The sequence below is a fragment of the Takifugu flavidus genome, chromosome 8, assembly GCF_003711565.1.
Source record: "Takifugu flavidus isolate HTHZ2018 chromosome 8, ASM371156v2, whole genome shotgun sequence".
In the NCBI taxonomy this organism is placed as follows: Eukaryota; Metazoa; Chordata; class Actinopteri; order Tetraodontiformes; family Tetraodontidae; genus Takifugu; species Takifugu flavidus.
The window spans coordinates 697,804-719,473 of NC_079527.1; the positions used below are offsets into that span (position 1 = coordinate 697,804).

The 21,670-nt window shown below is 51.8% G+C and overlaps 1 protein-coding gene across 7 annotated transcripts in view; it reads left to right on the forward strand.

Moving 5' to 3' along the window:
* Nucleotides 1-21,614, forward strand: part of LOC130530721 (nucleolar protein 4-like) — a 46,853-nt gene extending 25,239 nt beyond the window's left edge. For all 7 annotated transcript variants that reach the window (XM_057042191.1, XM_057042192.1, XM_057042197.1 and 4 more), the window contains 6 exons: nt 15,174-15,631; nt 15,722-15,913; nt 16,026-16,214; nt 16,683-16,796; nt 16,868-17,108; nt 17,423-21,614. In XM_057042191.1, coding sequence (XP_056898171.1) covers nt 15,174-15,631; nt 15,722-15,913; nt 16,026-16,214; nt 16,683-16,796; nt 16,868-17,108; nt 17,423-17,670 — 1,442 coding nt within the window. In that variant the 3' untranslated portion in view covers nt 17,671-21,614. The remainder of the gene's footprint in view (nt 1-15,173; nt 15,632-15,721; nt 15,914-16,025; nt 16,215-16,682; nt 16,797-16,867; nt 17,109-17,422) is intronic.
* The last annotated feature ends 56 nt before the right edge of the window (nt 21,615-21,670 follow it).

Genomic DNA, 21,670 nt, shown 5'->3' on the forward strand with positions numbered 1-21,670 from the left:
TTGGGAGTTCAGTGGTAAGCTGAGTGAGAAGCAACAATGACAGCATTGCGGCTGCGGCGCTCTGACTGTTGCTGGTCATGTTCAGGGCTGCTAATGATGAGGCGTATCTTCATTCTGCTTCTGTGTGTCTGAGCGCTGCAGCTCAAGGCCTCTGCTGTTGCTATGAGACTTTAGAAAACCTGTCTGATGGAAAGATGACATATTTTTAACCTACATAGCTGGTCGGTGTGGCGCCAGCAACAGCAGCAGCAGCTACAGCAGCAGCAGCTACAGCAGCAGCTACAGCAGCAGCAGATACAGCAGCAGCTACATTAGCAGCAGCAGCTACAGCTACATTAGCAGCAGGAGCTACAGCAGCAGCAGCTACAGCTACATTAGCAGCAGCTACAGCAGCAGCAGCTACAGCGGCAGCTACAGCTACATTAGCAGCAGCAGCTACAGCTACATTAGCAGCAGCTACAGCAGCTACAGCTCCTCTCTGGTGACAGCCAGGGTGATGGAGGAGCTCTGAGACGAGTGCTGTGGTTAACGTGGCTCCTGCAGCTCATACGAGGGCTGTCAGTGGTGTGTGAAGCCTCTCAGCAGAGCAGATGGTTCACACACCAACACTGACATCCAGGAAATGCCCAGTAAATCACCTTTAAGAGCTCCTGGCTGCCACCTCACTCCTCCGTCTTGTCGGCACCACTCGGGTCAGTGGTGACAGCTGAAGTAAAAAGCTTTTACTGCGCGACGCCTCAGACAGGCCGTCTGAAGGGCTTTCTGGGAAAATGGCCGCCGCAGTGGCGCCCATCCCAGCGCCTCGAGGAAGCAGCCGCGCGTTCGCTGCTTCTTCTTTTTTGTGCTTCTGCTCCAACAACTGGCCGCCCCCGACTCTGGCCATGACTGTGGATGTCCTCAGTGGCCGCGTCCTTGGACAGAAGTGGTCGCCAGAACCGCCCCGGATCACGCTGGACCAGGGCTCTCCACATCGGCGCCACTCAGCCCTACAACCATCCTCCTCAGTGATGGACACATCTACCCTCTTCGCCGCTGACCTTCTCGCTATAAAGGTCCCATCTGCCGCAGAGCCGGGCTGAGCCCACGACGGACCCTGCTACCCCGGAGCCTCTGGCTCTCCTGGGACAAACAGAGCCACGTAGAGGTCCATCTTCTGGACCTGGGTCTTTCCCACAGGGGATAAACTGAAGAGCAGGAAGGAAGGAGGAGAGGATGAGGAGAAGTGATTGAAAGCGAGGAGAACATGATGGCGGAGGCGGGTTTTGATGGGCTAGGTTACTGATACATGTTCACGTTCCTTCCTGTGTGATGACTTTGGATCAGGATCAGGAGGACCTGCAGGATCAGGTGATCCTGTCCCAGCAAGCCACTAATCCCAGTTCAAAGCTGAATATGGAGGACAGGAACCTCTGTGGTTCTGCTCGTGGTTCCTCCACAGAACAGTTGACACCAACTGGGTCCACAGATTTGCCGCTTTGACCCGTTTCCCGCTCAGTCCCTGATGACATGAGTCGGCAGAACAGTTTGTGGACGGGTTGGACCCGGTTCCAGGTCCGGCTGGTCCAGGCTTCGGGGTGTTTGTGCTGCTGCAGAGGAACATTGTGTAGATGAAGACGTGTGTGGGTCCTGGGTGCTGCTGAGGGCCAGGAGGAAAGTAGGGCACTGGGAGACAGTGATCCCCCCCCCAGCGAGGAGCTGAACATCAGGACGGGTGGATGGAGCTCAGGCTGATGGATTAACGCTCTGCCTGTGTAACTGGGAGGGACTAGGAGGACTGGAGCAGACTGGGAGGACTGGGAGGACTTGCTCTGAGCGTCGCCGAAACAACAGGAAGTGATATTTGTGACCGTTGAAGGCGTGTCGGCAGGTCTGGAGGCGGCTGAAGGCTCCATCCATAATAAATGATGCTGCAGAACGAGGGAGTGCGCGCCTGAATACCAACCAATCACACCAGTCTGCACTGGGGATGATGGTTCTGGTGGACCACGGCAGCTCCTCCCAGCTCCTCAAACCTTCTCAGCTCCCTGATGTTCTCCAGCAGCTTCACACACTTTAGCAGCTCAGGTCCACCTGCCAGCCAGTCTCTCCTGAAGACCCCTGGCCAGACCTGTAGTCCCAGGTGTGTGTGTGCGTGTGTGTGTGTGTGTGTGTGTGTTTAGGGGAGTGAAGTGTCAGTGTGTCTCACAGTTTTATGATTTGGAGTGTCAACGATGACCAAAGGTTGCCTCAATTAAATATGTCCCAATCTGACATTTGTACCCTTGTTTATCAGCTGGACCCCTTTTGTAGCACACACACACACACACACAGACTCAGCACCTGTGCTCACGTGGGACAGCCTGTTTACGGTCTCTGCAGCTTCTTGATTGGCTGGTCATGTGGTTGTTGGGGGCGGGGCCACTCTTAGGGCGGGGCCATCTGGTCAGGGGCGGGGCCAGTACCAGGCAGTCATGGATGGTCGTCGGTTTGAATTTTCCGTTTTTATGCACTATTAACAAAGGGAGGAGATCCAAAAGAGGAGAGCAGGATCTGCCCTGGAGGAGAAGCAGATGTTCCAGAGGTGGAGGAACATCCAATCAATCCAGATGTTGTGGGGAGGAGGGATGAACATTCATATTTTTTTTGTTTTTCACCGTTTATGGGGTTAGTTTCAAGGCTCTCACAGCGTGACCTTTGACCTGAGCATCAGCTGATGGGATCAGAATCTGGAGCTTCATCCAGCCAGCAGGTTATTACATTTGTTGGAGGATGAAGATGGATCCGCTGAGTCACTGAGGCTCAGGCGAGGACAGAAACCCTCCGCCCATGTGAGAGCCCCCCCCCCCCGATAAATGTCTCATTTCATCCTCTGTTGAAACTGGGAACATCTGACTCCTTTTAATGAGTCTCCTGATTAAATGGCCGCCGTGGGGAGTTTGTTTTCCTCTGTTTGGTCTGTTCCTCCTCTCCAGCCTCTCTGATTCTGCTGAGTTCTCCGGCTCCTCTGTTCTGCCCCGGGCAGTAGTTCTGCCCCGGCAGTAGTTCTCCTGCTGAGCTGCTCAGACAACAGTAGGTCAGTGAAGGCAGCGCAAAGGGGAGGAGGTTCTGACTGGACCCTTCTGCTCCAGGACAGGACCTTCTCCTCATGTTCCCTGCATTAGCCAATCTCCAGCTTCTGTCTCCATAGCAACAGGAAGCTAAACAGGCCAGTGGAGCAGGACGACCAACAAAAACCAGCTCCACTGGATTTCAGGTTAAAACACAACTAAATAAACCAGTGACACATTAAAATGATCACCTGAATGATTGAGCAGCCAGAGCCTCAGATCACACACACGCACACACACACACACACACACACACACACACACACAGGGCCAAGGTTACAGGGTCCTGGAACCTCCTTCATATCTTCATTTAACAGACAAGACCAAGGACGCCTGTTCATAAAAGTGGCTGTCTGGTGTGTGTGTGTGTGGGGGGGGGGGGGGTTCTTTCAGAACAAGCCATAAAGATCAATCACATGTTGAGGTCAGAGTACAGCTGATTTTTACCCAAAGATGTGAAAAACAAGATACTTAAAGGGGAGGTTCATCCTGGAGGACTGTCTGTCTGTCTGTCTGCCTGTCTGCCTGCCTGCCTGCCTGCTGCCTGCCTGCCTGCCTGTCTGTCTGTCTGTCTGTCTGTACCTGTCTGCCATACTGGTTCCTGATGACTCTCTGCTGCCCCCTACGGCCAGGCAGGGTAATATTATTTACTAAATTGTAATTTCTTGTGTCTGTGTTCTGCCTCAACCCTCTCGGTTCTGGTAGTTTTAACTGGGCCTTTTGATGGTACCAGTCAGTAAAGCCCCAGACTGCACCAGTCAGTAAAGCCCCAGACTGCATCAGTCAGTAAAGCTCCAGACTGTACCAGTCAGTAAAGCCCCAGACTGCACCAGTCAGTAAAGCCCCATACTGTACCAGTCAGTAAAACCCCAGACTGTACCAGTCAGGAAAGCCCCAGACTGTACCAGTCAGTAAAGCTCCAGACTGTACCAGTCAGTAAAGCCCCAGACTGTACCAGTCAGCAAAGCCCCAGTGACTGAGACAACAGCCACTGGAGCCATCCAGAAACTGCTGCCTTGGACTGAGCTCCTGTTGCTAGCGTCATTCACAAACTCCAAGGACAATCCATCACTATGGTTACCTGATAATGTGTTGACAAGGTCACTTCATACTTTCAACTTAAATAACAAAGGCTGCCCCCTTAAAGATGGACTAATGTCCATGCTAATTAGCGCTGGCTAGCAAAGGATTTCTGACTAGGAATGAGAGAAACGTGAACTTTAAAAGCATAGAACTGAAGTCTGGTGAAGAGTGATGGTTGACAGAATGATGGCGAGAGCTGTGTGTGTGTGTGTGTGTGTGTGTGTGTGGGTGGATGCACACTCTGCTCTCGGAGATCTCAGACTGTTGAACCGTCACCACCGCAGGCAGCAGATGTTTCTCCCCCCAACAGAAGAAATTTATCTGTTCTTTTGATGAGCACAAACTTTATTTTTCTTTATTCCATGAATGGTTGTAGCGGCGCTCTTGACGTTTCCAGTAGACTCCGTGAATAAGTGACCTGTTTACATCCCTGGTGTGCAGAGCTTTTGTCTCTGAAGACAAAAATACACATTATGGAACGTCTTACATGATCGTGTATCGCGCTCCCTTTAACCTCTGCACGGTTGTCTAGGAAACGTCTCCATCTCTCACCGTGCGACTTGATTACAGCGATTGGGATTGTGTGCAGGTATTCCTGTTGATGATCCAAACCACTGGAATCACAAATGCACTGGTTCTGCTGCTGGAACTGACCATAAAACCAGCCTGAACTGGAGAAGCTGCTGGGTCAACTGGTTTGGAAGTAGGGGGGGTGTTAGAAGACTTCATCTGTGAAACACGGAGAGAGGGTGTGTGTGTGTGTGGTGTGTGTGTGTGTGTGTGCGCGCGCGCATGTTCTTTGACAATAAAAAACTGCAGCTAATACTGTGTGTGTCTGTCTGTGTAGGAGTGGTGCAGAGTGAGGTCAGGGAGAGCAGCTCTTTAGTCTGGGTCTGTGTGTGTGTGTGTGGTGTGTGTGTGTGGGGGGGGGGGGGTTCTTTCAGAACAAGCCATAAAGATCAATCACATGTTGAGGTCAGAGTACAGCTGATTTTTACCCAAAGATGTGAAAAACAAGATACTTAAAGGGGAGGTTCATCCTGGAGGACTGTCTGTCTGTCTGTCTGTCTGCCTGCCTGCCTGCCTGCCTGCCTGCCTGCCTGCCTGCCTGTCTGTCTGTCTGTCTGTACCTGTCTGCCATACTGGTTCCTGATGACTCTCTGCTGCCCCCTACGGCCAGGCAGGGTAATATTATTTACTAAATTGTAATTTCTTGTGTCTGTGTTCTGCCTCAACCCTCTCGGTTCTGGTAGTTTTAACTGGGCCTTTTGATGGTACCAGTCAGTAAAGCCCCAGACTGCACCAGTCAGTAAAGCCCCAGACTGCATCAGTCAGTAAAGCTCCAGACTGTACCAGTCAGCAAAGCCCCATACTGTACCAGTCAGGAAAGCCCCAGACTGTACCAGTCAGTAAAACCCCAGACTGTACCAGTCAGGAAAGCCCCAGACTGTACCAGTCAGTAAAGCTCCAGACTGTACCAGTCAGTAAAGCCCCAGACTGTACCAGTCAGCAAAGCCCCAGTGACTGAGACAACAGCCACTGGAGCCATCCAGAAACTGCTGCCTTGGACTGAGCTCCTGTTGCTAGCGTCATTCACAAACTCCAAGGACAATCCATCACTATGGTTACCTGATAATGTGTTGACAAGGTCACTTCATACTTTCAACTTAAATAACAAAGGCTGCCCCCTTAAAGATGGACTAATGTCCATGCTAATTAGCGCTGGCTAGCAAAGGATTTCTGACTAGGAATGAGAGAAACGTGAACTTTAAAAGCATAGAACTGAAGTCTGGTGAAGAGTGATGGTTGACAGAATGATGGCGAGAGCTGTGTGTGTGTGTGTGTGTGTGTGTGGGTGGATGCACACTCTGCTCTCGGAGATCTCAGACTGTTGAACCGTCACCACCGCAGGCAGCAGATGTTTCTCCCCCCAACAGAAGAAATTTATCTGTTCTTTTGATGAGCACAAACTTTATTTTTCTTTATTCCATGAATGGTTGTAGCGGCGCTCTTGACGTTTCCAGTAGACTCCGTGAATAAGTGACCTGTTTACATCCCTGGTGTGCAGAGCTTTTGTCTCTGAAGACAAAAATACACATTATGGAACGTCTTACATGATCGTGTATCGCGCTCCCTTTAACCTCTGCACGGTTGTCTAGGAAACGTCTCCATCTCTCACCGTGCGACTTGATTACAGCGATTGGGATTGTGTGCAGGTATTCCTGTTGATGATCCAAACCACTGGAATCACAAATGCACTGGTTCTGCTGCTGGAACTGACCATAAAACCAGCCTGAACTGGAGAAGCTGCTGGGTCAACTGGTTTGGAAGTAGGGGGGGTGTTAGAAGACTTCATCTGTGAAACACGGAGAGAGGGTGTGTGTGTGTGTGTGTGTGTGCGCGCGCGCATGTTCTTTGACAATAAAAAACTGCAGCTAATACTGTGTGTGTCTGTCTGTGTAGGAGTGGTGCAGAGTGAGGTCAGGGAGAGCAGCTCTTTAGTCTGGGTCTGTGTGTGTGTGTGTGTGGTGTGTGTGTGTGGTGTGTGTGTGTGTGTGTGTGGGTGGGTGGCAGGGATGCAGGCAGGGAGTGGCTTCCAGCATTGTCTTTCACCTCTCAAGGCCACACACACCACAAACCAGTCTCACACACACACACACACATTTGTACTTCTGTCTTTGTGAGGACCGTTATAGACATAAAGAATTACCCATCCTTACCTTAACCGTTCCAACTAACCTTCTGACCCCGACCTAAACCTGATACTAACCTCAACCTTAAAACTAAGATTCAACCATCTCACAGTCTTTTAAAGAACTAGCCAAAATGTCCTCACTTTGCTTGTAAAATGAGGACTTTGGTCCTCACTATGTAGGAAGTAAAAGAACACACTCACACACTGTCTGTACCCTTTAATAAGTGACTGGTTGGAGCTGAGATGTTTAGGAGCAACATAAGAGGTGGTGTTGAATGAGGAGCTCCAAGCAGCAAGACACACACACAGGCTCAGCCGCCGCCATCACCGCGGCAGAAGCAAAGGATTGTGGGTGAAACACACGTTTACCAACCAGCCACATTTCAAAAGTGACGGGTTTGTGTTGAAAACGCTGTGAGACGTGGTCGACACACGGCAGTGGTTACCTGGCAACTGGTTTGCCGTGTGTGGAGATGCGCTCCTCCAGTTTGGGGAACGAGGACCTCTCCATCTGTCTGTGGGTTCAGGTTCAGGTTGACCTCCTCGTCCCCGTCCTCTTCAGGCTGTCTCAGGTCAGGTTGGACAGCTGAGGACCTTCAGCCCTCTGCTTTGACATCGCTGATGTTTTAACGGTCACTCTTGTGTCAGCGGATTATTAGTTCTTTATTAAACGTTTACAGTGTTTGCTCGATGTCTCTACCTGAAATGTTGACAGCGAGAAAAGCTTTGACCAGGTCATGGTGGACTGCACACCAGTACAGGCCTCTGCTGTCACCCAGTTACAGTCACCATTCACCTCCACATCAATCTTTCATACCTAACCCAAAAATATAGAGCAGCCTAATCCACCGTAACCAAACACACACACACACACACACGGGCGCGCACACTCTGAGTTGTGTGAGCTCTGTAGGAAGGGAGTGAGACTTGGACCAACACAAATGTCTTAATTATAGCACCACTGACTCCAGCTGCGCTATCAAAGTTCCATTACAGCAAAAACCAAAGGATGTCCTCAAAAGTACAGTACTGTGTGTGTGTGTGTGTGTGTGTGTGTGTGTGTGTGTGTGTGTGCGTGTGTGTGTGCGCACACATTTAGGTCACTCTGTGAGCATTTTGAATATTTAAACAAATAGATATGTTTAATGAGCTCCACTCAGTAGTGGAGGTTGAGCTGCCTGCAGAAACTCTCACTCAGAACCATCTGCTGACCTTGATTGGACTCAGTACTGTTAGCAATAAATCTCTGGGTCGTCTTTTTTCCGCCTCTGGTGTGGAGGCGTTTCCCTTCCTCAAGATGGTTCAGTGTGGACGACTGAGGACGTCATGGCGATGGCTGGCCCGACAAAGGGTGATTCTGATCCTCATGTTGTGTCACACTCTAAGTGTTCCCTGGAGGAACGTGAGCCAGGAACTATGGTGCTACTGATGTTAGCCTCATGCAGCCATAACATGTGTGCTTATACTCTTATCAGGTGTTTGTGCTGTGACCTGGAAATGTTTCCACACACGTTTTCATCCCGGCATAAATGTGTAATGGCTTCAGTGGCCCCAAAATCACGCTAAACAAGGGTGTATGTGTGTGTGTCTAAATGTTTAATGGCTTCAGTGGCCCCAAAATCACGGTAAACGAGGGTGTGTGTGTGTGTATGTGTGTAATGGCTTCAGTGCCCCCAAAGTCACGGTAAACGAGTGCGTGTGTGTATGTATGTAAATGTGTAACGCTTCAGTGGCCCCAAAATCACGGTAAACGAGGGTGTGTGTGTAAAGATGTGTAATGGCTTCAGTGGCCCCAAAATCACTAAACGAGTGTGTGTGTGTGGGGAGGGGGTCCAGTAAGAGGGGTTCTTATTCTGGTCTCAGCTGATGCTCCAGAGCAGATGGTGTTTTATCAGAACATCTTCCGCCAAACACACACACACACGTGTCTTGGTGTATGAGGTGCAACAGTCTGTAAAGTAGGTCATGGGGGGGCAGTGTGGAGCAGTCCAGCCTGAGACTGTAGCAAGCAGCTTAATGCTGACACACACACTCACACACACTCTCACACACTCACACACACACTCTCACATACACACTCAAAAATGATTCCTGATGATCAGAGGTGAAGGCTTGATCAAACAGAACTTAAGATTGTCTCTGGAGGACGTCCCTTGTCCTGGTGGGCTGGGCATTAACTGTCTCCAGCCTCAGAGCTTTACGGTAGCTCTTTGCTGATAGCATCGGTGCTACGGAGGTTCATAGTCTTGGAGCACAACAAAAACATCACATTTAAATCTTCTATTTTAACCAACAGAGTGATGTTGACAGTGGTTCCGCCTTCAGAAGAGACTAGCATTAGCACTTGACTGAAGATGTGCGACCACACATCAACTTCATGTAGTGGTGGTCAGGAGAGGTCGATGCTGGTCTGGCCTCCAGGAGCAGCAGAAGGTAGTGGTGAGCCAGAGAAGGTGCTGCCCTCACTGAGGCCGAGGCCTGGATGTGGGAAGAGCTGCACCACCTTCAGTCAAGCCTGATAAAGTTCTGGCAAAGCAACCAGCGCCCCAGGCAGCCCCTGTCCAGGCTGTCTGTGCTGACCTTGATCTGGAGGTGGAAGGAAGGCTATTCCAGCGAGGACGAAGAGCTCGAGGACTCTGCAGAGGGCTGCGTGACATATGGAGGAGTGCTGCTCTCCACCAGGGTTGGCCTTTATCACCAGCTCTGGTCACACAGAACCTCCAGAAGCAGCCAAGTAGCAGAAGGTGTCAGGATGGAGGACCTGGGGGCTTCATCCAGATGATGTAGGGCCATCTCCTCCAAGGAGCAGTGAGCTTCACCCACAGCTCCTCCACGTTGAGAGGAGGAGAGGAGGAGGACGGGAGAGGGGAGGGGAGAGGGGAGGGGGAGGAGAGAGGAGAGGAGGAGAGAGGAGGGGAGGAGAGGAGAGGGGGGAGAGGAGGGGAGAGGGGAGGGGAGAGGGGAGGGGGAGGAAGGGAGAGGAGAGGGGGAGGAGGAGAGGAGAGGAGGAGGACGGGAGAGGAGAGGAGGGGAGGGGAGAGGGGAGGGGGAGGAAGAGAGGAGAGGGGGAGGAGGAGAGGAGAGGAGGAGGACGGGTGAGGAGGAGAGGAAGGGAGAGGAGGGAGGAGGACGGGAGAGCAGGGGAGGGGAGAGGAGGGGGAGGAAGGGAGAGGAGAGGAGGGAGAGGAGAGGAGGGTAGGAGAGGAAGAGGGGAAGAGGAGAGGAGGGGGAGGGCCGAAGGAAGAACGAGCAAAAGCATTAAAAATCAGGAGGAGTGCGCACACACACACACACACACACACACACACACACACACACACACACACACACACACACACACACACACAACCCTTTTAACACATGCACCAGCTTCTTTCTGATCCACTTTCTTCACATCCATCAGTCACGTCTGAGGGCTTCTGTCCACCAAATGTCTCCGTCCCACTGCAGGACTCTGCAGGGTGTGTGTGTGTGTGTGTGTGTGTGTGTCCAGTATGAGTGACAGGAGGTAGTCCATGGAGAGGATTAGGTCTTATTAAAGAGTCAGATTGATCCGTTCAGCTTCAGATTGCCATCAGCAGGATTACCGCTGTTGTTGATAATGACTGACATAATGAATCTGTTGCCGTGGCGCCGGTGGAGTCACACGGTCCTTCCTGTCAGCGTGATGGGAGACAGAAAGATGTGATTTCATTTTGTCTCCTCTAGAGACAGAACAGGACAGGACACTGATTACAAACACAGGACTGTTGACTGTTGGCGTCTCCGCCGCCTGTTGGGGCGTCTGTAATGCTCTTTGTTTGGCAGTTGTGCACGTAGACGTTGTCGTCCGATCACCGTGACATTACCGCTGTCGTGATGGTCTCTGACCTCTGACCTTTTCTACGACTGTGACTCTGGTCCTAAACGCTGTCGGCAGAGTGACAGTCGGCCATATTTCTGATAAAAACAGCCGGGAGCCATTGTAGCGGAGCGTAACGAGTGTAGCGTCTGTCAGAACCATGACAGGCGCACTTCTCAGAGCATGACGCAAACGTGCACGTGTGAAGACGTGCCTGCAGCACATGGGTGTGTGTTCCTGATCCAGGCCAGCCGTCACGCCTGGCACATGTTACTGCTGATGTTTGCCTCTGGACCGGAGCTGGTTCTGACCCGTATAGGCCGTATCTGCCGTCATCAGTCAGATGTTTGAGACGACAACGTCTCGGTCATGTGACCCAGTTGCTGCATCAGCCGCAGGGCCGGCAAGTGTGAGTGACAGTGGGGGGGGGGGGCGTGTGTGTGTGTGTGTGTGTGTGTGTGTGTGTGTGTGTGTGTGTGTGTGTGTGTGTGTGAGCATTAGCGGTGCTAGCTCCCCGCTTTCCGTCCCCGTCAGCTCTGACTGCCTGCGGCGCTCTGAGTCGGGATTACAGTCATTATTTCACCTCATTATGCTCCTCGCTGGTGCTGATGACGTTCATCATCATTTAGAAGGAGCAGCCTAGCTTCTGCTGCAACATCTGGCCAGATGTTACCGACTCCAGGAAACATGGACGCTCTTCTCACACGTGCTTCCTGTACAAATCTGTTTGGAAGCTCCGCCCACTATCAGCAGTCACCATCACCATGATCAGAGTTCCTGTTGGGGAACCTGAACCCTGCTCCACCCATCCCTCATCCATCCATCTATCATCCATCCACCATCATCCATCCATCATCATCCACCCATCCATCCATCCATCCATCCATCCATCCATCCATCCATCTTCTGCTAATGAACTGCTACGAGTTAGGGTGGTGGGAGGGTTGAAGTACCAGTGCTGCTCCTGGAGGTGTGTGGTTGCTATGACGATGCCTTGCTTGGGGTGTGGTCACACAGATACCATGCCCTGCTGCATGCTGGCAGGGAGCTAACAAGAGGCTCGTGCTGCATTTTAGCAGAGAAATCCATTCTAATCCCAGATGGGAAATCATGACTCCCCACCCAGACACATACCTCTACCTCCCCCTCCTCCTTTCCTTCCAAATGGCTCCCCCTCCTCTCCTCCCCTGGGAGAGCAGGGGAGGAGAGGAGGGGGAGTGAAGGACTTTGCATCAGTTAGTGCTCTTGCACAGGTTAGCTCCTCTGAGGAGGAGGGAGGAGGAAAGCCTCCAGTTTTGAAGTAAAACTATAAATGAATAAAGATCCAGTAAAGTAAAGATCCCTCCATCATCGTACTTTTTAACTTAACTCCTTTTCTTTCTGTTGTTCCCTTCTACTCTTCTCCTGTTTCCTTTAGTATCCATGACTTCCATTATCATGCAGCTCTTCACTGCTCCTTTTAACACCCCCCCAACACACACACACGCACACACATTCTCTTTGCTAATGACAGGGAAATCGATTCAGAGCTCTTAATTGTTGACGGACAGCTCTAGAAATTTAAGAGGCACCATTGTTGTTGCTTTAGTGTGTGTGTGTGTGACTGCCTCTTCCCATTGTGCTCAAACATACCCTCCGTCATTTATTCTGAATTGTTGCATTTTTCCACAGTCAGTGGACAATAAACCTGCTTGTGCAGTAGCGTCTGTGACCCACATGGGGCAGCAATGAGCTACTTGTGTGTCTGTGTTGTTACTAATCTTCATCACCAACTGGAACACGTGCGGTCAGATCCCAGCTGAACATTAGCTGGATGAGAGTAGAGAAGGAAGTGGAGCTGACCCAGTGATGTTTGCTGTAGGTTAGCAACCATGTAAAAAACGTGTAACAACCATGTAACAACCATGTAACAACCATGTAACAACCGTGTGAGCGCAGGGACATTTGCGATGATGTCACCCTGAGCAGGCTGTGAAGCTGCGGCAACTTTTGAAAAATAATCAGATCTTAATGAAGGTGATTTATTGATTCCCTCTATGACCATATTAACCATGAGCTACAGAACATCAGAGACATGTTGGCTGGCTGCACACCAGCTGTGACCCTCCACAGGGGTCACAGGGGCCTGGGTGGGGGGTGATAATGAACCCGGAACCCTGATTATCCTCAGGGGCCCATGTCTGAGCAGTGAGGAGGGCGGCCATCTTTAGAGGACTAAATCACGTGTTCATAGAAAACCAGATTAGGATGTAGAACCAGTTGACCCCCCCAGTTGAGCCCCCAGTACAGTTCCCAGTACAGTTCCCATATGATCGGAGGGGAGGAGCCACATCTGTGAATGAAGTCTTTGTGCAGAAGCTGCTGCTCACAAACCTCAGCTGGATTCACTGATCTCAGCTCAGTGAACAGGAAGAACTTGACCTGGTTCTGGAGGACCCCTCATAAACCCTGATAAAGCAGTCAAAACACTCACACTCACTCACTCACTCACTCACTCACTCACAAACTGTAAAGACTTCTCACCTGTTTATCACCTTCTCTGAGATGGTGATGATGACAATGGTGGTGATGATGATGGTGGTGGTGTGATGATGATGATGGTGATGATGATGGTGGTGATGATGATGGTGGTGGTGGTGATGGTGGTGGTGGTGTGGTGATGATGGTGGTGGTGGTGGTGGTGATGATGGTGGTGATGATGATGGTGGTGACGATGGTGATGGTGGTGGTGATGATGGTGGTGGTGGTGGTGATGATGATGGTGGTGGTGATGATGGTGTGATGGTGGTGGTGGTGATGATGATGGTGGTGGTGGTGATGATGATGATGGTGGTGATGGTGGTGATGATGATGATGGTGGTGGTGATGATGTGATGATGGTGGTGGTGTGATGATGATGTGATGATGATGATGGTGGTGTGATGATGGTGGTGGTGGGTGATGATGATGATGATGCTGATGATGGTGGTGGGATGATGATGGTGGTGGTGATGATGATGTGATGGTGGTGGTGATGATGGTGGTGATGATGGTGGTGGTGATGATGGTGATGATGATGGTGGTGTGATGATGATGGTGGTGGTGATGATGGTGATGGTGGTGATGATGATGATGATGATGATGATGATGATGATGGTGGTGATGATGATGATGATGGTGGTGATGAGGGTGGTGGTGATGATGATGGGTGGTGGTGATGATGATGGTGATGGTGGTGATGATGGATGGTGATGATGATGATGGTGGTGGTGGTGAGGATGATGATGGTGTGATGATGATGGTGATGGTGGTGGTGTGTGATGATGGTGGTGGTGATGATGATGATGGTGGTGATGGTGTGATGATGATGATGGTGGTGGTGTGATGATGATGATGGTGATGATGATGATGATGGTGGTGATGATGGTTATGATGATGATGATGGTGGTGGTGATGTGATGATGGTGGTGGTGATGATGGTTATGATGATGATGATGGTGGTGGTGATGATGATGATGGTGGTGAGGAAGAGATGCAGTTTGGTGCTGACAAACATGCAGGAATTCTTCTCCTCCATGTGCACTCCTCCCCCTCCCTCCATCTTTATCTCCCCAGCATTGACCCCTCCTCCTGACCTCTTTTACCCCCCCCCCCCCCGCTCCAGCTCCCACCCCTCCCCCTCTGCATGTCCCCTGGACACATTGATGTGTGTGTCTGCAAGTGTCTTCTTCACACACTTTATGCTGTGATTCAGCATCCTACAACAAACACGTGCGCGTGTGTGTGCACGTGTTTGTTGTGTGTTGCATGTGTGTGGACCAGCATCACGACTGGATTCTCTCATTTCTTTGTATCTAATTATTTTCATTCCTCCATCATTCTTCACTTCATCCCTGTTGTATTCATGCTCCAGGCCCGTTGGCATGACGACGGTCTGGTCGTGTTTGCATCTTTCATTTGCACCAGAAAAAAAAAAACGGCGTTTCGAGGGCCACAATTAGCAAACGTTGAAATCAGGTTTTTAAAATGTTTTTGTCTCCGGGTAAACAGGAAGCACCGTTTTTCTCTCACTTGAAGGTAGCGTGCCGAGCAACAACAACAACAACAGTCAGCAGCAACTGTTGCCGACTGCTGATTACCGTCTGCTGCTGACTGTCTTTGGTTTGTTATCAACCAGCAGGAACGTTAGTTATGGTCGCCGAGTCCATTGCTAACGATCAATCTAGCACTCTAGCACCACCTACTGGCCTGGCATGCTTGCTACAGCGCTATCAGTGGTTAGCACAGTGCTTTTCTCTTTCTGGTGACACTGTTGTCATGGAAACGAGGCCAAAGCTAGCCGGTTGACGGCAGTCGTTCTGACTGGTCCGATGTCAGCGAGCCAACATCCAATCAGCTCTCACAAAACTCATGATTGGCTGTCAGGGGCTGTAATGGGCATGTCATGGTCAGAGGAGGCGGGGTTTAACCTTCACCTTTGTCCTTTCAGAGGATTCATCATCAGAGAGTGGCAGCGGAAATGGCCTTCCTGCCCTGACTCCGCCCTCCTCCACAGTGACCGACAGTTCCGTAGTCAGAGAATCTGAAGTTGTCAACGGCAACAGTGGCCCCGCCCCCCTGGACTTCAGCACGCCCTCCTCCTCCTCGTCCTCTGAGGACCAGCAGCCGATGAACCTGAGCGACCCGCCCCCTCGCCGCCTGCCATTTTCCACCTCGCACCTGCCGGTCACGGTGTCGGCAGCGGCGGCGGCTCTGCTCGGCGCTCTGCATCCCAGCGCCCCCGAGGAGCTCCGCAGGAAGTACCCACTGGCCGCCAAACCACCCTTGTCGTCCCACCTGTCCCTGCCACACACACAGACACAAAGTGCACACACTCCCAACATGCAGTCTCACGTGCACAGCGCCGAGCTCTGCCTGGACCGTGACGGCAGGGACTACAGGAGCAAGGTGAGACCAAAAATAATAATAATAATGGACAGCCCACAGATCCATCTGAGGCGTCCTCTGCTGTCTGACCGTCCCTCCGTCTGTCTTCAGTCTCCACAGTACAGTTCAGCTGGCACCTACGAGAACGTGAAGGTGGACCTGAGCGCCGAGGACCTGTCTGTGGGGCGCCACGGCAGCCAGGTGGCCCCTGACGATGACGACGACGACCATGACGACCACGATGACAACGACAAGATCAACGACGTGGAGGGGGTGGACCCGGAGAGGCTAAAGGCCTTCAACGTGAGTCCAGCTGCCCTCTGCTGGAGGACCAGGGGACCAGGGGACCCTGCTTTGTCTGTTAGCAGAGTGTGAAGAGTGTCTTCTGCTTTCTATCTGTCTGTCTGTCCTGCAGATGTTTGTGCGTCTGTTTGTGGATGAGAACCTGGACCGGATGGTTCCCATCTCCAAACAACCCAAGGAGAAGATCCAAGCCATCATTGAGTCCTGCAGCAGACAGTTCCCGGAATTCCAGGAGCGTGCTCGCAAGCGCATCCGCACCTACCTCAAATCCTGCCGGCGCATGAAGAAGAACGGCATGGAGGTACATCACCCTGCAGACACACAGGCACACACACACACTGAGACACACACAGACACACACAGAGACACACGCAGACACACACACAGGAAATCACACACAGATACTCACAGACACTTTTCTTGCCCTGTTGTCGTTCCTGTTTGGGTGGTGTGTCTGTATAATGCATTTTCTCCCTGTATAAATGTGGCGACAGCACTCACAAAAAGGCCTTTCTGCCTGTTTGACTGTTAAAATCTTGAGAATTCTTCTTTGATTTGGCCTCTCTGAGCTTCCGTAGCGGCTTCAGGCCGAGTGGGAAGCAGTACATGGACTAACTGGTCCGTTTTTATCCCACTTCATGTGTATTTGTCACCACTGTCGCAACGCCTTCAGGTGAATCACAGCTCTCTGCTGCCCCCTAGCGGACGGTTATTCTCCTCCGTTCAGAACCGTGCCACGTCTGTCTCTGAAAATGTCACCTGTCTGCAGACCCGTCCGACCCCTCCTCACCTCACCTCCGCCATGGCCGAGAACATCCTGGCGGCGGCCTGTGAGAACGAATCTCGCAACGCCGCAAAGAGGATGCGCCTGGAAGCGTATCACGTAAGAGCGCCTGCTGTCCTGTTTGCTTCTCCTGCCTGCTGTTTCGCTTCACTTCCTGTTTACTGTGCCAGGACGAGCAGATCGCTGTGGACAAGCCGTCCAGCGGCGGTGCCGGTGGCGGCTCCCTGAGGGAGCCCACGTCCCTGGCTCACTCTGCCTACTCCCTGGCTGCATCAGCCTTCTCCTCCCAGGACGCCACACTCTACATCAACGGAGCTGGAATCAGCTACACCTACCGCGGGTACCCTGGGCTGGGTGCCGCCATGCAGCACCCTGTGTCCCTGACCAGCGGAACCTCCACACAGAGCAACGGTGAGAGCACCACAGACCCAGACCGGGTTCAGTCCGCTCGCCTTATTAGCAGGACGTAGAAAGAGAAGCGGTTTAAAAAGCCGTGCATGTGTTGGTGTGAGCTGGGTCAGATGTGAACAGCAGCCGCACGTTGCCCCCCCCCCCCCGCTGGACACGCTCGGTACTGCAGGGGGTGGATAATTCCTAAATTAAAGGTCCAGAGGTCAGAGGGAAGTGTGTGTTAATGACGTCGAGGGGGGCGTACGACCCGTTCTGGTAGAACCTTCAGGAGAACACCTTTGGAACAGTATTTATCTGTGTATTCTCCTCTTCAGGCCCAACGGACCTCAGCATGAAATCTCTCTCCTCTGCCAACTTGAGCAACTCCACTTCCTCTGTCTCCACTGGTAACGCCCTGGGTGGGCGGGGCAACGGTGGCACAGGAGGGGGAGGGGCCTCCACCCAGCTCAGCCAGCCGGAGATCACAGCCGTCCGCCAGCTGATCGCCGGGTACCGGGAGTCAGCGGCATTCCTGTTGCGTTCTGCAGATGAGCTGGAGAACCTGATCCTGCAGCAGAACTGAACACACACACCTACACACACCTACACGCACACACACACACTCTCGGCTGTGTGTGTTTTCTGTCTCTACCTCCTCTCCCCTGGTTCTTGTGGATCCTCCTCCTCCTCCTCCTCCTCTTCTATGGATTCTGTGAACTGTCAGGATGCTCCTCACAATCAGCTGGAGTGAGGGGGCGGGGGGGTGTTGTTGGGGGTGGCAGGTCTGTGGACCCCGGAGGATCTGCGTCCTCTGATCATCAATAGCAGCTCCCTGAACACGACACTTTGGATTTGTTAGAGGATTTTATTTTGGGGCGGAGTCCTGTGTGCGTGTGTGTGTGTGTGGGTGAGCGTGTGTGAGCGTGTGTGAGCGTGTGTGTGTGTGTGTGTGGCTGAAAGAAATAATTTTGACTTTAAAAAAAAAAAAGCACTAACTGTGGAAATTGACAGAAAAGAGAAGACAGGATGGAACTGTTTTGTGCTGGCTTGTATATAAGCTCTCTGTGTCCTCCTATAGCACTTTCCCCTCCCCCCACCTCCCCCCTTACCTGCCCCCCACCCCCTTACCTGCCCCCTTTGATGACCCAGGGAGCATCTTGCTACTTATGCATTCGAGACGCTATGTTGAGCACCAGAAAATACCTCAGAGCAGACCTGCCAGTCTTGCAGACACAGAGGCGAGTTCACCACCTGATGTCCTTTTGCTTTCTTATTGATCAGCGCGCCGCCGCCGCCGCGTCTTTACTGCTGTCTTTTCTGTCGCCGCTGCCGTGTACCCGGGCAGATCTTCGGTAGGTCACCTGTGGGGACGTTACCTCTCACTTCTACTTGTTACCTCAGCGTCTGACGAAAACAAAGATGGGTCTTGCTAACGTGAAGCGGCAGACGCTAACATCTCGCACCCTTGTCGGCGTTCATCCAGTAGCAGACCAGTTCCCGCCCATCGAACTGCTCATCCAATCAACAGGGGGTTTACATGTTTCGGTTGGTGACCGGAGAAGCACCTGTACAGGTGGGACAGCGGCTCCGCCTGCAGGAGGTCCAGCCCAGAGCTGAACTGCTAAAACTGACCGGAATCTCCTCGATTTAACGTCCAAGGGTGAGGATGATGAACTCCTGGCCTTCTTCTCTGCTGGACCTCTTCTCCTTGGACCTAAACCACCTCCTCCCCCTCCAGCTGAGTGCTCCAGCAGAAGGGGGAGGACTGCTCTGTTTTACTGTGTTTCTTTGTTGACCTCAGAGACGGCCATGTTGTTATTATTGTTGTTATTACAGACTGTAAGAACTTTCATGTTGTTGCTGCTATAGAAAACGGACCTTCTGCCATAGACCTGAAACCTCAACAAAGCAGGCGTTAGCTAACCACGGCGCCCCACCAGGATCTGAATGACTGAGCCCAGCAGAAGCGACAGCGGGGGCTGACCTTTGACCTCACGTTGCCCCTCCTCTGTCCGGTCACTTAGGTTCTTGAAGTTTTCTGTTTGGACTCATCATGGTTCTCCACGGTCCTTGATTGGTGGCCTGGTTTAGATATTCAGCCTGGCTTCTTTTCATTATTCCAGGTTCTGCTGTGGAGCCTTTTGTTAAAGCCGCCTGTGGGCCAGAACCAGGGCCTAAAACAGTTTGTGCTCCTCAGGCCTTTAAGGTCCCAGAGTGCCACAAGCTCGTAGGTTCTGACCAGGATGGGAGGATTGAGGTCCTGACTGGGCCCACGTCAGGACCTGTTCTGGGACCAGTTCTTGGTGTTCAGTTTTCACGTAGAACCGTGACGCAGAGCTCATCTCGTCTTAGCCAACAGTTCCAGTTTGTTGTTTTTGAAATTGTGATATTAAAAGCGAGCAGCACAGATGTTCCCGTTTGGTCCGTCGGTCACCAGTATTCCACCGTAACTGGCCCAATGATGGCGAAGCTGGAAAACGCGGAAGCTGCAGGTCCACGTGGACCAGGTCCAGTTTGTGGATGAGAACCTGGACCGGATGGTTCCCATCTCTGAAGGGGTGGAGCTAAAGGCAATGGGGCGATCACCTGTCGGGACTCGCCGGGCTCACCCCCTCGTGGTGCCCCCTGGACTGTGGACCCAGTCTCGCGGGTCATCTGCAGAGGACGTGGGGTTCTTTAGGTTTTAGCGCTGCAGTCGATAATCAGCGAGCTGGGCTGTGGTGGAGGCGGAGACATTTCTGTCGTCCGAGTGACACGAGGAAAATATGCAAAAAAAACAGCTGAGGATGACATGAGGGGGCGGAGCCTTTGGGGTCATGTGACTGAATATTGGCTGGTTGGGGCCTCCCAGCCTTCTCCTGTGGGTACAATCATTTTTTACTGAGTGGAACACCTTGATTTCCTCATGCTGTTGCTGTTGACGACGGCGTTCTGTCTTATTCCAGCTGAGTGATTGTCACTGTGCTCTCGGGGGTTCCACCCCTCCGGGGTTCCACCTCCGACTAATTTGTTGTTGGTTTTAGCTCAGACTGTGAACTTTTTGGGGAAGTTTTTTTTCTTTTTTCAGAAACAAAACCACCATTTTAAATGTGACCAGAGGTGGATGATTGACGGATTGAATTTGTTTGTTTATTTGTTCTGACTGAAGCAACCTGAGATTCAAACGGTCCAAATTTTTTTTAGACAATTAGCTTAAAAATGTGGACGAAGCTTCCGAAAAAGAGAAAGAAGCTGTAAATTTGAGCCGATTGCGCTCCTAACAGTCCCCCTTTGATCTTCCTGCTGGGTTGGGCCTGACCCCCTACCCCCGTCCTCACCAGGATCTGGAGCCTAGCTCAGTTTACAGCAGCAGAAACGCTCCCTCGGCTGTGATCACACTGAAAATAAGGCAGACGACAATCGTGCAGAGGTGGAACGTCTCTTCTTTCTGTCTGCTGGGAGTAAACTGAAGACAGCCAGGCTCCTCCTCCTCCTCCTCCTCGTCCTCCCTTCAGGAAACACGATCAGGATCAGACGTGGTGGGAGGTAACCGTTCCTAAAGGTGTGGCGTTTGTCTCTGAAGCATGTCAGAGACACTTTGGTTTTTGGACTGAATGAAGCTTTAAAGTGTGGCGGTGATGAGGACGCTGGCGAAGATGAAGATGAGGCGATGCCGGACAGCTAAACGGAGTCATCGGGCACCTGGATCGGGCTGACCCGGGCGTCTGGATACAGCCATCGTGGTCATGTGTGGATCAGCCCGGCGGGAGCGTGGTAACCATGGCGATACCGATGTGAAGCCTCCTCATGACCTGACTCAGTGGAAGTGTGATGTTTACATGTACAGATACCCGCCCCCGTCGTCCGTCGCTTCCCCCGCTCGTCCCTCCGTCGCTCACTCGCTCGCCACGTCTCGTCGGCCTGACCCCCAACCCCGTTAGCATCGTGGTGCTAGCAGCTACTCTGTGATCTGTGTCCATTAAAAACCTGATTGTTTTTGAGGACGGGGGTTCACCGAGCTCACCTTTGACCTCTGGGCGAACTCCTCAGCCACAGCATCCGTCCCCCCGCTGGATGGAGACGATCCCTCAGCGACTGATAAGCCATGGCGGGCCCCCGTGTCGGGTCTATTAGTATATTTAGCAGACAACAAAACACAACCTCAGGAACAGACACAAGGACTTTTGTACAAACCGTCAGGCTGAAGGCCCGTTTCCCTCGCTTTGATACCACCTAAATTATATCAGAAGTTCTTTTTATATTTATTGTGTTTATTTGGTAACAGTGATCCTTTTTTTGGTTTTTTTTCAGTACTTGTGGCTTTTGATTCTTTAGAAACTGTCGATGATATCTGTGATCTTTGGTGACGTTGGGGCAGATGCGAGGAGAACCACCACGGAGACGAACCTCCTGTGGGGCGTCGCTGCGCAAAGGTTCTGTAAAAATGTGACCGATGAGGTTGTTTTCTTTTCGCTTTGTTTTCTCCTGAGCTGTACGTCACAAAGCTAAATATACTAATAAAAGAGTGTGCTGTCTATCAAACGAAAAGTTGGGTCACATCTTTACTGTCCTGGAGAGTTTGAGATCATTTCTGGACAGGAAGT